General features: G+C 36.6%; 1 protein-coding gene and 1 long non-coding RNA gene across 2 annotated transcripts in view; one reads left to right on the forward strand and one right to left on the reverse strand.

The window, feature by feature from the left end:
* Positions 1-1,123: 1,123 nt before the first annotated feature.
* ndfip2 (Nedd4 family interacting protein 2) lies at positions 1,124-11,419 on the forward strand. Its single transcript, XM_030157038.1, has 8 exons — positions 1,124-1,359; positions 4,560-4,767; positions 5,019-5,149; positions 7,180-7,267; positions 7,510-7,634; positions 7,727-7,793; positions 8,620-8,725; positions 8,809-11,419. Exons 1-7 carry the CDS (start codon positions 1,333-1,335, stop codon positions 8,721-8,723), a joined length of 750 nt encoding a protein of 249 aa, XP_030012898.1. The 5' UTR covers positions 1,124-1,332; the 3' UTR covers positions 8,724-8,725; positions 8,809-11,419.
* A 3,742-nt stretch (positions 11,420-15,161) lies between these two features.
* Positions 15,162-16,641, reverse strand: part of LOC115435015 (uncharacterized) — a 30,514-nt gene continuing 29,034 nt past the window's right edge. Inside the window, exon 8 of the long non-coding RNA XR_003937628.1 lies at positions 15,162-15,661. This is a non-coding gene — a long non-coding RNA (uncharacterized LOC115435015). The remainder of the gene's footprint in view (positions 15,662-16,641) is intronic.

Raw genomic sequence — 16,641 nt, forward strand, 5'->3', positions numbered from 1 at the left:
TACTGTTTTAATAAAATCTTAATGAATAATTGAAAAACAGTAATAGTGCAGGACATCAAGTACACTATTTAAAGTATTATGGTTGTATGTTTATTTTCTGTGTTCTGTATACTTCAATGCTCTATAACAAAAAATTTAATTGTAAATATATACAGGGTGTCCCATAAGTCTCCATACATAGGAGACATAATACATATGGTTCTAACATGTATTTCTTTATATTTCTTCCTTATAGTTCTTCAGCAGTGGAGGACACGCATTGAAATGTGTTCCCGACAAAATGGCAGTCATATAGAGCATATTATATAAATAAAAATGGTTTATGTCAAGAAACGTTTATTTTTCCTATGTATGGAGACTTATGGGACACCCTGTATATAATGTAAATGTAAATAGATGCTTTGTTACAGATTGAACCACTTATTTAAGTGTTTTACAATACTGCATCACAAAGCTCCCTGTACAAACATAAAAATGTTGCGTATTTATGTTTAACAGGAATATGAGAGCCTTATCAGGATCGCAATTTTTTTTTTTTTTTTTTTAACTTGAAATACATTAAAAAGAAAAAAAAAAATCCATGAATAGAATAGAATAGAATAGAATAGAATAGAATAGAATAGCCTTTATTGTCATTGTGTGCACAATGAAATTAGAAACAATATGAATACAAAAATCAAGAAAAAAAACCCAAAAACAATTAGAATAGATTGAAAATAAAATTACAAAAAGAACAGTAAAATGAGAAAATAGACTATAAAATTAGAAAATATCAGAATAAATAAAAATAGAAATAAAATTGTAATAATAATAATAATAGTCGCCATGTTTACAATATTAACAGTGTATATTAGCAATATTAACTGTGTGTTTCAATGACAGTGTAAACTTTAAACTTTGTATTTCAGTCATGGTCAAGTTCAACAAGTATTTGCACAAATCAACACAAATCCTACAATAAGTAAATGCAAAATATCAGGTTAGTAACGTAGCCACCCATCATTATCATAAATAATGATTCAGTAATCTCACAAAAACTGCAGGTGTCTGATATTAAAGTAAATATGTCCGTAGTCGGTTTTATTTTGAAATATTCAACCGGAAGTACTTTGTTGTGTTTGTAGCTTTATACTTGTTGGTGTCCGTTTAACCAACAGCAGTATTTTTCGGAGCATTGTACATTGCAGCCATTTCTTTCATCGCTCGCTTTCTTGTTTACAGCGGCGCTTAAAAACACTATCTCCTGTCAGTAGCACTTCCCCCTGAGTAATAACAAGTTAGATTTTCCTTCTGTTTTCTGGCTGGCTCAGTTGCCAGCTGAATCTCGTGGGGATGGACCCAGCAAGTCGATACCAAGTGGTGAGTGTGGGCAGACGGGATCAAAACACCGTTTATTCGATCGGCCTGTCCGTCATACGAAACAAGGCCTACGTACAATTAAACGAGTCTGAAAAAAATGTTCCTGCTTGGCCATACGTTCATTTAATACGTGGACACAAAAGTAAAACACAAGTATCCCCTTAACTGTCATTCTTTTCGGTTTTTGGCTTATTTTTTCCGGATTGATTTGTTTGTACAGTTAGCTAGTTCATCAGTTACTTCCGCATTGGCTAAGCTAACAGTAGCTAACTAGCAAAAGATAACTGTAGCAGGCCGTGAAAATTAAACACCTATTAAACTGTTTGTCTGTGTTATTAACTCAGAACACCTTTTACATATATTTATAACAGAACTTCACATGTTACCCTACATAACCGCAAATAAAGTAGCTCAAATGTTGACAGACGAAGCTCAAAATGATGTCTAGTTAACGCTAGCTTGGGGATTTATTTGCTAGTTTTCAGTGTTGTCGTTTATTATTAACATAACTTTACATGAAGAATGTTTTCTCGTTGTAAGTGTAAATATTTTTCCTTTATATACGTCCAAAGGGTATGTTGGTATCACCGTGATTACAAATTAGTGTTGTTTGGTAAATACAGTAAGAGTTCAAAGGTCAATAGTCGCTTAATATTAACAGTTTTCGTCTGTTTTCATGTTATTATAAGAAGGTAGTCCCTTTATTCTACTGGTATTTCGATGTTGATCAAGCTTCAGCATTTGTTTCTGGTCTAGCGGTGTAACCTGGCCCTTCAAGTAATAAGAGCCTGTGAAATTTTGAAAGCACTCAAGAACACTGGAACATAAAGTCTGCTTTGTGTTCTGATCCATGTGGTTCTGGCTTCATGTGTGATAATCCCACAGGGTTCAAGTTGAGCCAAAGTAAATCAGAGTTTTGTTTTAACTTCGCAACCCTAGACTTGAACAGGTCTGTTTTTTGGAGGATGTAGTTCGAAGGATTGTTCAGGTACTTTCCCTTTTAAATCTGACAAGGGTATTTTTTTTCTATTAGGTCACCAAACAACTGTATTTTTTTTTTTTTTTTTTCTTTACGTCAGCACACCCTCTGAATTTTTAGTGTTAGATTCATTGTCTTACAACTTGACCTGTTGAACTTGAGCCACAATTCTTGAGATAATTGTCCAGAGTTGCTACAGACCTAAGTAAACCTTTAAACCATGCCATAAAACTCAAATATAGACGGTATTGGTTCTTAATACCTCCACATACACACCCTAAATAATACCCCGAGTATGTGGATTTATGAGTTTTGGTTATATTTGGACACAAGGCAGCTTGTGGCTGTGTTGTTAAGATCTTATGTAATCCCCTGTGTGCGGGGGTGCGTTATGCTTTGTCCTTGATTCTGAGCCAGTCACCAGCCACTCATTCACTCAATGCCTTGTACATCGACCCTGCTCTAGAAGTTTACAGGCTTATTTATCTAAGTGGTGGCGAACAAATTTCCTCTTAATTATGACAAAAACGGCCAACTGTTAGATTAAAATCTCAAGAGCGTTAAAGACTCGATAAAGGGAGTTTCCTTGTTTCAGATGTATTTCACGCGAAAACACAACTGAATTTGAAAGTTTATTTTACATGTTTGCTAGGTCGAACTAGGAAAGTGAATCTAACATAGCCTTGAGCAGTTAAGGCACCACATTGTAAGCTTTTCAAAAGATATAAAAAGATACAACCCTTGTCTACATCTTGATAGGCCAAACCTTGAAGAAGTTTTGTAGCTTTTTTTCTGCGGAGTAACAGTTCATTGCATCTTATTATATTTCTTATGTCAGCTTTCTGTTGCCCTCTAACAACCATTACATATTTTTCTTGGTTAGTAGTAAAATCTTACAGCTGGAAACAAGTTAAACTTGAACAGTGACGGTGTTAAGAAGCCACTGCGGTTTGTGCAATCAGTATCACAGACGAGTGCTTGTGGTTTTTCTCGGTAATGGCTCAGACGTGTACCGTACTCAGCAAGACTGATAGTAGAATAAGTGTTACTCAGTTAGTTCAGTGTTAGTCAGATTTGCATTGTGTGTGTACAGAAGTTCAGCTGTCTGTTAACTTCCTCAAGGGCACCTTGATGAAGTCACTGAGAAGGTGCAAAGAGCTCACTCCTTTACCCACCATCCCCCATCTTGCCAACATGTTCCCATCAGCCCTCTGTAATTTCAGAGGGCGTTTGGCGCTTTGGTCTGAAGAAAATTGATGTAATGAAGCCTGTAAATGGCTCTGTCAGCTGTGGCGGGAGCGCTCATTAACTGATTACATGTGTATCACTTTTCCATAGACCTTCCTGTGTTGTCGTGCCGATGTTGTCACAGACATTCTGTTGAGGGCAAATGCTGCACTAACCTTGTACAACAGGCATATCCTATCAGTTATGGAGCATTAAATGCATATATTAATGCAATTCCAGCGTTAACAGACAACACTGATTTATAATCCTTGCTTTTTGAAACTCGTTCATTGTCTGCCTCATTAAATTGTTTCTATACTTAGTTACATATTTTCTGGTTTTGTAGGGAGAAGAGAAAGTGCAGCACAGCTCAAAGTTTATGTCAACATACCAAAACAGGCAAAACGGTTATGCAGTTATTGGCATTGAAGATGATAAGGCAGCTAACACTGAACACTTAATAGAAATATTATTGAAGTCATGACATGGTAGCAATGCAATATTTTGATTAAGTTACAATGTTGGGAAGTTAAAACACTAACAAAAATCTATCCATGGTTATGTTTTTTGTTTTTTTAACATATTACCATTCTTGCTAAAATCGTTCCTCATCTGTCAAAATAAATGAAATAAGATAATGACTTTGTCCATATTGTTTTAGCCCCATATTGAATTCTCATAATGTAGATGATGATGTAAGTAACCACTGACAGCTCCTTCTTATTTAGCACACTGTTTGCTGTAGAAAAGTATCAGCTATTGACCTGTTTTCCTCTATGATGAACTGCCCTACAAACAGTGGTATCTACATTACATGCTCCCATTCTTAACTTTAGAAGGCTGCCTGCTGCCCTAGAAGAAAACGCAAGATTGATGCCAGTTCTAGAGGTCTCAAACCGTGTGAACGTTCCCCTGAGCGGCTACAATTTTGGCTCTTATCAGCTGACCAGCTTGTTCCGTTTCTTCTAACCGTGCCTCGTCTTCTCCTCTCCAGCTGCACAATGAGGATGACTCTTCAGAGGCCTCCACCAGTGATCAGCAGCCATGCACTTCAACCACAGCCCAGCCTAGCACCTCCCAGGACCAGGCCAACCCTGGCCCTGTTGCAGAATCAGGGGAGGCGTCAGGATCGACGACACAGGCAGAGGCACCCCCACCTCCTTATGCCTCTATTGACTTGGGAGCAACTGCATCTGCACCTGGTATGAAAAGTAGAACTAATAACAGCAATTCAGTGGCTTAATTCCTCCTCATTGTGGTAGCAATCTTTTATAAATGGCAAGAGGATTACATCACATGTCTGTTTTGTGGCAACTAACAGAGGGCCCATAGTGGTGAGTCAGCACAGATTTCTGTGGTGGCGTTACCACTCTGTTGATGGCTAAACAAGCTCTATTCCGCTTGCTGTGCTCTCCTCTATCTGTAAGCTATAATTGTATTCCCCTTTCTACAGAAACCAGTTTCCAAGGTGACTTCCCAGTGCCTCCGCCCTACAGCGTCGCCACCTCACTGCCCACTTACGATGAAGCTGAGAAAGCCAAAGCTGCCGCCATGGCTGCCTCAACTGTGGATGTGATACCAAGGGTGAGGATGTATAAGCATTATCAAAGTTACCAGTCATTATATCACACCACTTGCATTTTTGCAGGAATCACTGGGAATTTATACACAACAACAAATAATTTCCCTGTGTTTTGTAATAAATCACATATTTTGTTTAACCAGGTTGGTCCCATTGAGACAGGGGGACCTCTTTTTCAAGGAGACCTGGCCAAGACAGCAGCGATTTTACAATATTCAGTCAGTCGAAACATTTACACACCAACAGGCTTGATTCTTAGTTTTTACGTTCTCTTTAAAATCAGTCAAAGGAATCAGTGCCTGTAGATGGAGCTCAGACTAAAGCTTGTTCCAGGCATCAGGAGCTGAATACCTAAAAGTTTCTTTCCTAATTCAGTCCTTATCTTTGGAACAAACAGTTTCAAGGTGTTCATAACTGCCATGATTCCAGGTTCGGATATCATAACTGCCATGACTCGAGGTTAACAGTGAACATAAATAAGAAGGAAGTCTCCCCAAAATTGGTTTGTAAATTAAAATATACCACTGACTGAGCTCATCAGCTCAGTCAGGGTGAGATAACGATAACTGGTCAGATAACGAACGGGTCAGATAACGATGACCAGTTTAGTTTTCTGGAGAAACACAGCGATGAGTGAGAGAAGCACAGTTTGTAATGAATCTGAGCCTCATGATGAACACCGTCCAACAGGTGCATTCATATAAAGTATGTCCTTGAGTCCACCAATTTCAGTTTTGCATAAAACACATCTTATTTCTATAATAAAATCCCAATAGCAGCTTCAGCTTTTTGACAACATGCAAAATGTGCTCCTGAAAAGACAATTAGTCATCAATTAGGAATCCAAAATATAAATATAAATATAATTTGAAAGAAGAAGCCAACTCTGTTAGACGACCACTTTTTGTACCATAATTTCTGATTGAGCTGGTCTTACTGTGTTTGAGGTAGTAAAAAACATGAGATTTATTTTCTCTGCTTTTAGAACAAGTTGTAGATGATGAAGTTGTTCCTGTACTCTATTGAAATATACCAGGGGTTACACTTTTTCTCATGAATAAAATGCATTACATTATTAACCAACCAGAATAGATGTCTTCACCCTGTTTTTGTAACTTTACGACTTAGTGAAACTTTTTGAAATATTAAATCAGAACATGCAGTCATGGTTAAGTATAGATTTAAATACGAGCCAGTTCCAGGTCTGTATAAATATGGAACAAGAGTTTCTAGGTTATTGCCCCTAAATTAAATAAATCAATGGCACTGGTAGGATGTTTGATGTTGTCCAACCAAGGCACGATGCATGTCATGTGGATGAACACACACACTGCATGTGAAATGTCATCCAAGGTCATTCTGACCACTTACGCATGGTAACACATGTAGCCAGAATGTCACATGTACATGTTAGCAATGGGATTTTATAACCACGTATTCCCAAAATAATGGTGCGGCTGTTGGTACTCACTTGTTAAATATGGTCTGAAAAATGCACTGAGAAATCTGGGATGCAAATGCAAAGCCTCATGCAGTCTTTTATTTATAATACATTTGACTACTGCAGTGTGCAGGGCTCCTCAAAAAAGACCAGAAAAGCTTCAGGGCAGTTCATACACACCACACCAGCCGCATTCTTATGTCAACGAAGTCACTGCACTGGATTCTTTTTAGCCTCAGAACTTAATATAAGGCAATGTTGATACCAAACACACCAAAGGAACAGATGTCAGTACAGATTTTGACTTAAATGACATATTTGTCCGTGCTTCAAAATTCCTCATCTTGCGAAAAATGTGTTTGTTCACTCACGTCATGAATACTGTGTTCTTCGACGGCTGCTTCTGTATTCTGCACATTGTGTCATACTATCTGAGTAATTCTGGCAACGCTTGGGTGTGGAATTGCTCTGAGGTCGAGGGTGGTCAAACCTGTTTTGCAGCTCATCTGTTGGCTTTGTTTAGTACACGTTTAATTCAAATACTGCAAGAAGTTCTTCCTTCTAGACATATGCTTTTTGTTTGTGTTTTAGGATGATGAATTCCCTCCCAGAGATGATTTCAGTGATGCTGACCAGCTACGAGTTGGAAATGATGGAATCTTCATGCTGGCCTTTTTCAGTAAGTCAGCCTCAAGTTCACGGTTTGGTTTTAGTTTTTAATCTGACAGATAAGCACAGCAAAGTGCAAGAGAGCTGAAGGCGACGTCATTTGATCAAGGCTTCACTGAACAAAGTGTAGATGTGTTTGCAAACACAGCGTTCTCTGTGTGTGGTAAATAACTGAGCTGGAGTCTTTTCTCAGTTTATCCATGGTGCATTTGTCCCTATGAATAAACCAAAATCTATCCATGTTTTCTCTAGTGGCCTTCCTTTTCAACTGGATTGGATTCTGCCTGTCCTTCTGTCTGACCAATACCATTGCAGGACGCTATGGAGCCATCTGTGGCTTCGGCCTATCCCTCATCAAATGGATTCTGATTGTCAGGGTTTGTAAAATTCTCAGCTTTAAAGTAGTTTTTTTTTTCTTTTCCTCCATCTTTGACTGAATGAGTTGTAATGGTGCTATTTCTGTTTGCAGTTTTCTGACTACTTCACCGGGTACTTCAATGGTCAGTACTGGCTCTGGTGGATCTTCCTGCTACTTGGTGAGTTCATTACAATAGGATAAATTAAACCTTATGAACTTTAGAGCTTTGAAAGTGAGGTTACATATGTTGTTGGCTGAATAATTTCAGCATCATTTTTCAACACATTTTTCTCTTGCACCTTTTTCAGAAAGAACTTAATTTTCAATGTCTGGCCATTAATTATCATTATTATATGTAATAAATGCTTAAAACAGTGTGTTATAGTAAAAAAAAAAATGGACTTGAATTTTTTAAAATCATATTTATTATGGAAAACTGTAAGATAGATAGATTCCTTTTATTTTCATTATCATAAATACAATGAAATTTTAAGGCACAAGATAAAAACTGGACCCATTAAAAAAGTGTAAGAACAATAAATACTAAAGAATATTTTATTCCACTCATATCATTCCATTACAAAGGACATTCCATTAAAATAAATAAATAAAAATCATTTTAAAATTGTATCTGAAGAAACTGTTGCATTATGTAATTTAAAAAAGCTAAAACTTTGACTTTGCTGGATCTCCGGAGGTTATATAGCACCAGAAAGCTCAGAATCTCAGCTTTCCAGTGCTGTTTGAATCCTGTGAATAGCACAAACATTTCAGGAGTTACAGTCATTTGAATGCCATAAAGTGTAAAATGTAGCGCCGGAGCAACAACCGTCGTAAAAGGGTTAAAACCATCCAGCAGCCACGAATGTATTGACACTTTTTTTTTTTTTTTTTTTTTTTTTTTTTTTTTTTTTTTTCTTTCTTTCTTCTGTAAAGACAGACTGCATTCACATTGGCCTTAAAAGGGACTGAAATACTCTAAACACTGTTCCTTTCCTCCTCAGGTCTCTTGCTGTTCTTCAGAGGTTTCGTTAACTATCTAAAAGTCCGCAACATGTCAGAGAACATGGCCACGTCTCATAGAACACGCCTTTTCTTTCTCTACTAAAGGTAACGTCCTGTTTTAACACGAAAACAGAATTTTTCACCTACTCTGATGACGCAGCTAATATGATCGAATTCCTCCCTCACAGGTTTAAACACATCACCATTCCTTTCCAATGTGAAGTTCCTTCACTCCCCCTCGAATGATCTGACCGATGAGCCTCGCAGTGAAGAGAGGAGATAAGGAAGGAAGGAAAGAAGTAGGGACTAAGTGTTACCAGTCTCATTTATACATAACATGACTCACTCTGACGTCTGTACTTGTGAACTGAGCCGAAATGAGTCGCTTCTCATTTTATTTAACTTTTCCAGCCCTCTTTTTCCGATTGACCTCGCAATATCTTTACGCATTCAATCAGGATGTCGAATTTAAGAAGTAGGGAGGGCTTAAAAAAATCCAATCTGAATTTCTGAAGAAAGTTTCAAACCATAAACCAATACACATCACTTTGTAAAGAAGTAGCATTTGGAGTTTTTTCGTATTAAAATCCGCCTCCGACTTCGGCTACAAACTTCAAGTAAGGATCTCAAACTGAGCTCAGCCTGTTATTGTCATTTCGTCCCTTTTGCAGTTAATGCTTTCTGCCCTTTACAACACATCTGTCAATTTTTTTTTTAGGTTTAGGACGTAGTTTTGTCATTCCACCTTTTAAGTCTTACTTTAATCATGATGTAGCATTTCCATATCCTCATTAGTGTAAACGAAATAAGAGGCTCAGAGCAGCGATGGACACGGGGAAAACCAGTTTACATATCACACACTCTGATCCATTTTAAACCAAACAAGGTCATCTGTTAACCTTTAATTTCGAAGCTGTGTCGCCGCACCATAAACGCAGCTCAAAATAAGTCACGAGACTTTTTTTTTCCATCTCGTGGCAAAAATTTGTTAAAAATACTTTCACGTTCGGTCTTTAACGCGTGACGAGAAATGAAAAGTTGCACAAATTGGTATTTTCTCTCATCTGAGCCACTGAACAAATGTGTGGAACAGCTTTTTATGACAGAAAAAAACACTTAGTAGGACAAAAGATAAAGTTTTCCAGAACCTTTTTTTTTTTTTTTTTTTTTCTTTCTTTCTTTCTGTCATTTAACTGATCCGACCTATGCAGCAACAGTTTTCACTCATTATGACATTTTTCTACGAGGAGGGCTAAAATAGTGAACTTCCATCCACTGTTTCTTTCTTTTACAAAGGTATGATTGTCAAATTTCACCACGTGAGCCGACTCGTATCACCTCCTGGTGTCGGTTCAACTGTAACGTGCCACTGATCATCAAGATGCCCCTCCTCCTCCTCCCAATTTCCAAATATATCTGGCAAAACAGTATCGGTAAACTACAAAGGAGCTGGGTTAATCAGAGGAGGCTCCATGGGTGAAACGGTGTTTTGTGGCCACGCAGGCTGTTCTCGTAGGATCAGTGGGAAGTGGCCTAAAGGCAGGAGTGTGTGTGTATGTGTGTGTGTGTGTGTGTGTGTGTGTGCATCTCCTGCTTTGGTGCTGTGGAAGTGGAAACCATGCGTGTTCCATGCCAGGCTTGAGCAAAAACACTTCTAAGAGTCTTATGCAATTTAGTGAATTGTAATGACTAATAATAGATGTGGATGTGAAGTCCTGTGGTAACGAGGTAGCTGTAGTTGAGTAGTTTAGACATCAGAGGTTGAGATCCGATTCATTTTTTTTTAGACAAAGCTGAGGTGACTTTCATATGCACCTCTTTATGTACATCTGCCAATATAACGATCGTTTTCATATTCGGTGAATGGGAGGAAAATGCGGGCGATGTTTAGAAATGCAATAAGCCAAGTTAAATGTGACTGGTTGTGCATGTCCTGCATGATTTTTAGAGAAACCCAACTCACGGATCTCTCTCTCTCTCTCTCTCTCTGGAGTTTCGGCTTTTAAGATTAGATTCAAATCCTCTTGTGACTTCAGCTGTTTTTTCTCAGAGCGGTCACGGCCATGTGACACAGCGGACGTCGCCGTTTCACAAAAATTACAGCAAAAAAAAAACGTGACGTCGGGGTGATGCTGTACAGCGTGAACAGAGCACCCAACTGGATGAAGGAAAAAAAACTCTTTAATTATTGTTTTGTCATGTTTTCATCCAGAAAATGAAATGTATATACCAGCTTATGCCAATTCACAATATTTGCACTTTGAACTTATGTACAGTATGATTTGTGAATCTGCTTAACTCAATGTGGTGGGTAGAGCAGAAAAGTTAGCCATCCGAGTTTCTCAACTGGAATTCTTAATCATCCCAAAAAAGGATAATTTGCCTTTTGCACTTTTTATTTTCAAAAATGACAATATTGTTCTTGTGTGTCTTGTTTCATCGCTTTTCGCGTAAACTGTGACAGCTTAAATATTGCCAAACTTATTTTTTTAAGGCTTTATTTTGGGTTTAGTCATATCTCACTTAAGCCTCTTTCAGCAATATTAAGATCTTTCAATGAATTCAAGCTCTGCTGCATGATCTATCCGCCTGAATGAGTGGGGTAATATTAGGATTCAAATAGTACAAATACATTTTGTTTGTTTGTTTGTTTGTAAATAAGTAAAAATGAGATGGCAGCCAAACTATTTTTGCCCAAGATAATCCTTGTAACATCCTCTGGAACAATTGTTGCATTTATGTAACTGGAATTTAATTGACAGACGATGTCTTGCCAAAATGCATAAAGAATAAAATTCAGAAGAAGATGATGTGTCGTGTTTGATTTACTTTTCAATAAAGATTAAATAACCAGAACCAGAACGATAAATGTGCTGTAAATCACTATGATGTGTTGCTGCAGTTTGTCCACCAGATGGAGCCAAAGGTTTTCATTTAGATACTGGTATAAAGCCATTCTTACATGATTTAATGTTCTGTTTAACCCATAAAGACCCAAACAGCCACTGGCAACCAAAACCAACTACTGATGAAAAATGTTTAACATCTATTGATCCACTAAACTTATCAATACATGTAAATAATTAGTGTAAAATACAGTTTGTCATCTTTTCATGGTCATCAGATATGACCCATTTGGACGTTCAGAGGCTCTGTAGTTACCATGGAAACACAATCATCTACAACATGGATTCACCAGTAAAACCCATGGAGGTGGTTGATGTTTATGTTCAGTCAATGATAGATTTTACTGAAAAAGTCACTTCTTCTTCTCTGTTCTCATGTAATAACCTTTGACTTTATGTTTTTATCTTTTATGAACACCTATATTAAATAAACTAAATATAGGACAATGTGTGGTTTCAAGCTAAAGAGGATTATATATATTTAAAAAATGTGATTTATCAGTTAAGAAAGGTTGAATATAGAGAAAAATGTATTTGGAAACTGCCATAAAAGTACCACTGGGTTAATATTAGTGTGAAGTACCACAGTAAGACCATTAAAGCTAACTGACTTATGTCTTTAATGACATTTTTATGATCTATAAAATCTGAAAGTCAAAGCTTTCTTGAATACTGATTTATCCAAATTTATTACATGCACATCTTCATTTACAGACTTATTTTCACAGTCGGGTTTCTCTACTTGTGATTTGTGATTCATTTTAATCATGTGACCGAACAACTGATCTGAGTTCAGCGTCCTTGTTCTGAGAGTCTGGACAAATACAAGCTGGAGGGTCTTAAATGCAATAGATAAGATAAAGATGTTGTTTTTACGGGAAAAGATTAAAAGAAACCTTGAGTTTGAAGGCAGAGAATTCACAGGATTATTAAAGTGGCATGAAACTGAACAAACCTCAAGGTAACATTGGGGTTAACTCCAAAATAAAAAAAACAAAAAAAGTGGATACTGTAGGTTTTGACCTTTCTCTGATACTGTAACATAAGGCAGATCATATATTCGAGTTCACTTTGTATGTTTTACTCTATCAGCTACAACTTTAAAACATTTATCATGTATTTTATCCTCAGGAGTTAGAAGGAATACCTGTATGCACTTGTCATTAATTCATATACAACTTATTAAAACATTACATCCACGTTTTGCCAGATTTTTACCTCAGATTTTCAGTCCAAAAAAAACCCAAAAACAAAAAAAAAAAAACCCTGGTGGCTTTAAAAGGTAATAGTTTCATTACTTTACCACTGCTACAAACACTGGTCTTATTGCAACAATGAGGTAATATCGTTTATGAGCTAAAATCCTTTCAATCTGGTGGATTGTTATTAGTTTTTTGAGCACTTTTATAAATTCACACCCCATGCAGTGAAGTCCCATACCTGTAATAGATATTTGTAGTTCATGACTTTGTCCACGAGATGGCGCAAATCTCAACTGGCCGTGAGAAGTTTCTGCTTTTGTTTTGATGCCTTCTATATTTACTGACCACAACACACTTCAGTATATTGTGTTTTAAAATCTATAAACCTAAGCTTGAATAACACACTGACAGACACAATTCTGTAAAAAAAACAAGGGAAGCCACTTAGCATTCAGAGACAAAGATGAAAAATGAATGGGTTCCCTTTAAATGTAAACGCCTCTGTCAAATACTGTCTTCTTTGTGCAAAGTTAAGCAGCAGTTGACATGATTATTTCTGAAATATCAAAAGAAGAGGATATTGTTGACAGTGTTCTTCATCCATTTCATGTCACTGTACAAAAAGAAATAAATTCTTATGACATAAATACACGTCTTGTGTACGTCATGTTGTTATTTTGAGGGTGTCTGTTATTAAGCTGAATAAGAAGGTCTTCCTAAAATAATTGCCAGTCATTGTTGTCAGATTTTTCAGGGAACAAAAATATTGAACCAGAAATTGAGTATTTGATGATTTAGGAAAAAAAAAAAAAACTTAGGCAGTTATTTTAGGAAGGTTATGATACCTATTTTAGTTTATTTTTTAAATTCACAGTTGTAGTTTTTTTTTTTTTGTTTTTTTTTTAAATTCTGAGTTTTGCATAATATAGTGCATATAGTGCCATCTAGTGGGGAATACTTAGTAATGTCAGACCTTATATTTTTTTGATTAATAAAAGGAATATTTTTCTTTCAGATCCTTTTTAAAACTCTTCCAGCCAGTGTTCACATGTTGTTTTATGTATCTGAAATGGAATGATGAAATAAACTCAACTGATAAGATGCCCTTCTTTTACTGCATTTCTTTTCTTCCATTCTCTTCTTTCCATTTTCTTCTTTGTCATTCCATATAAATATATATAAATCTCATATTTTTTCATCTCTTTTTTTTTGTCTGTCAGAAAATAAATCTGCAGGTGTACTTTGTGTTTTGTTGTCCGTTTGTTCTCTCTCAGTATTTATTTAATACGAGAAACACAAACTCTCTCCCACACTTAACGTTACAAATAATAACCAGCAGATGGCAGCACTGCACCAGCTTAACATCTCGTTAAACTAACGCGAGAGGATGACTTCACTTTGCGCAGGCGCAATTACTCGCTAAACAACAACAACAGTAGCCAACAAGACAAAAGCTATAAGCTAACGGCGAAAATGTTGACTGAACGTCTCCTAAACAGAGGTAGTTCATGTTTTAACCTGCAGCTAGGGGTATTTTTATGCGAATAATGAGTGCTAAAACAGAACAGCTACAGTTAGTCACATGTACTCCAAACATACCACACGTGTATTCGCGAGCAGCTCCACGCGTGTAGAAAAGCTAAGTTGGCTAAAGCTAATATTTGTACATAAAAACACGTCTGCTGTGTTCTGTCGACTATACTAAAATATTAAATAAATCTCTGCTCTAACATAAATTGTATTTTGTGTATCTGCTGAATGACACAGGTCTGTCCTAAAATGTCTCTGTTTCCAATCACATCAGTAATATAGTATCAAATTAAGTTAGATATTCGAGAAGATACTCTGTCCTCAGATACTCTGTTCATACAGTAACCTCTGTTTGAATCATGTTGAATCAGACTGTGTCATTTTTTATTCATCTCTAATCTAACTAATCCTCCTAATTTGGAAATGTGTGTGTTTCCATCCAGGTGTAGTCAGTGAATGCAGCACCATACAGATAGTGATGGAGATGAGCCACATCACATGGACTGTGAAAGGAATGACACTTCCAGTGTCAGTATGGACTTTCATATTAGATGGTATATGTTCATTAAATCCATTTGTTATGCAAATGTCATCTTCATGTTCTCTGTAGAATGTTCACAGTGCGCTGTTATTTATCCCACTTGTAGTTCTGCTGCCTCAGTGGATGAGATGATGGAGGAACATCCTGCAGAACTGATACCAACACCTCCTCTGCGCTGATGCTGCTGGGTGAGATATTTTGACTTTATTGCATTCTTTTTTGTGTGAAATATGGATCTTACTTTTAGGGAAAATGTTTTGAAGAACAAAACCAACTAAAGCAATAAAGAGTTTAGTTTGTCAATTGCTGTGTGCTTGAAGTTTACACTTAGAGCCCGACCGAGATGGGATTTTTGGGCCGATACCAATATAAATGATAATGGGGCACAAAAAAAAAGCTGATATGATATATTGGCCGATAACCAGCATATTGGTCAATATATGAAATAAGAGCATTGATATACACAGGATATATACTATACATGAACATAAATTCTTATAATACCCAAAATATGAATCAACATAAAGAAGTAGAAGACTACTAAATTAAAATAAGGAACTTTACTTAGTAACACTGTCAACATAAGGACTGTAAACCCACTGATAAATAAGAAAAGGCGAACTGCAAACAATGATAAATAAGAAAAGGCAAACTGCAAACAGTGATAAATAAGAACAGGCAAACTGTAAACACAATGATACAAGAAAAGCAAACTGTAAACACAATGATAAAAAAGAAAATTTGTTGTGTTCTTTGCTTTGCTGGTGCTGGAGCCCTGGCTAACTCTTGCACTGTAGATGTTGCATCTAGTGCCCGTGGAGTCTTTTGTGAAGTGGCTCCACACCTTACTCTTCCCCTCTGCCTGTGAAATGAAAATATATACATTTAATACATTTTGGTTATTAGCATAGAATTTGATTCTACAGTTGGCTGTTTCAAAATTAAAAACAAGTGGCTGCATTTAGCTGAAAGTGATAATACATAGGCTAATGTGAGGTGTTCTTAAACTAATACATTATGTGTTTTTAAAAGGCTTATTCACAAAAACATCTTATTAATATCAATTAGTCATATTTACTAGCTAATGAAAAGTTCCATCTGCAGCCACTGGGTATTTGCAAACAGCTCAAAAATAGATGTTGAAGCAAACATTAAAAAGTGAAAAAAAGTTGTCTACAAACAAAATAAGAAATAATCAAACATGCATCACATTATTAGACTTAATACAAGGGACTAAACTACATTTTATGTAACAATGTAGCTGCTTTCAAAACATGCAATACATGAAATTACAACTAAATACATTACTTGGAACCTTTTCAAAATTATTTTAATGAAGACATTAATTTGTGAATTTATGAGCCCCGGTAAATCCTGCATGACAGTATGAAGTGAAGTGGGACGCTGATATTAATGATGGACATGGGAATTACCAGTTGCATATGTTTATTTCACAAAGATGCAACTCACATAACTTTAAAACGCCGTATAATAGTCTGATATTAGATCATGGTGGACATGAGAATTAACAGTTGCATGTGTCTTTGTTTATTTCACTGAGATGCAACTTACACAACGTTAAAACGCTGTAAGACGCTCTTTAAAACTTGCGTGAAAAAAAAAAACTAGTACCCTGACAGTGTGTTTCCGCAAGGATGCTTTTCTCATGGGACATTAAAGTGTAGCATTTGTTTTACAAAGTCACAGCTTAGCATGGAGTAAAATAAGTGCAGTTTCTTTTGCCGTTTTCTCTCTCCTTCTCTGCTGCAGCCCAGTGAGTGTAAGAGGTGTTGATGCACTTTGCTGGTCTGTGTGTGAGGGGGAGGGGCCAGGTATTCGGGC

The sequence above is a fragment of the Sphaeramia orbicularis genome, chromosome 2 (assembly GCF_902148855.1).
Source record: "Sphaeramia orbicularis chromosome 2, fSphaOr1.1, whole genome shotgun sequence".
In the NCBI taxonomy this organism is placed as follows: Eukaryota; Metazoa; Chordata; class Actinopteri; order Kurtiformes; family Apogonidae; genus Sphaeramia; species Sphaeramia orbicularis.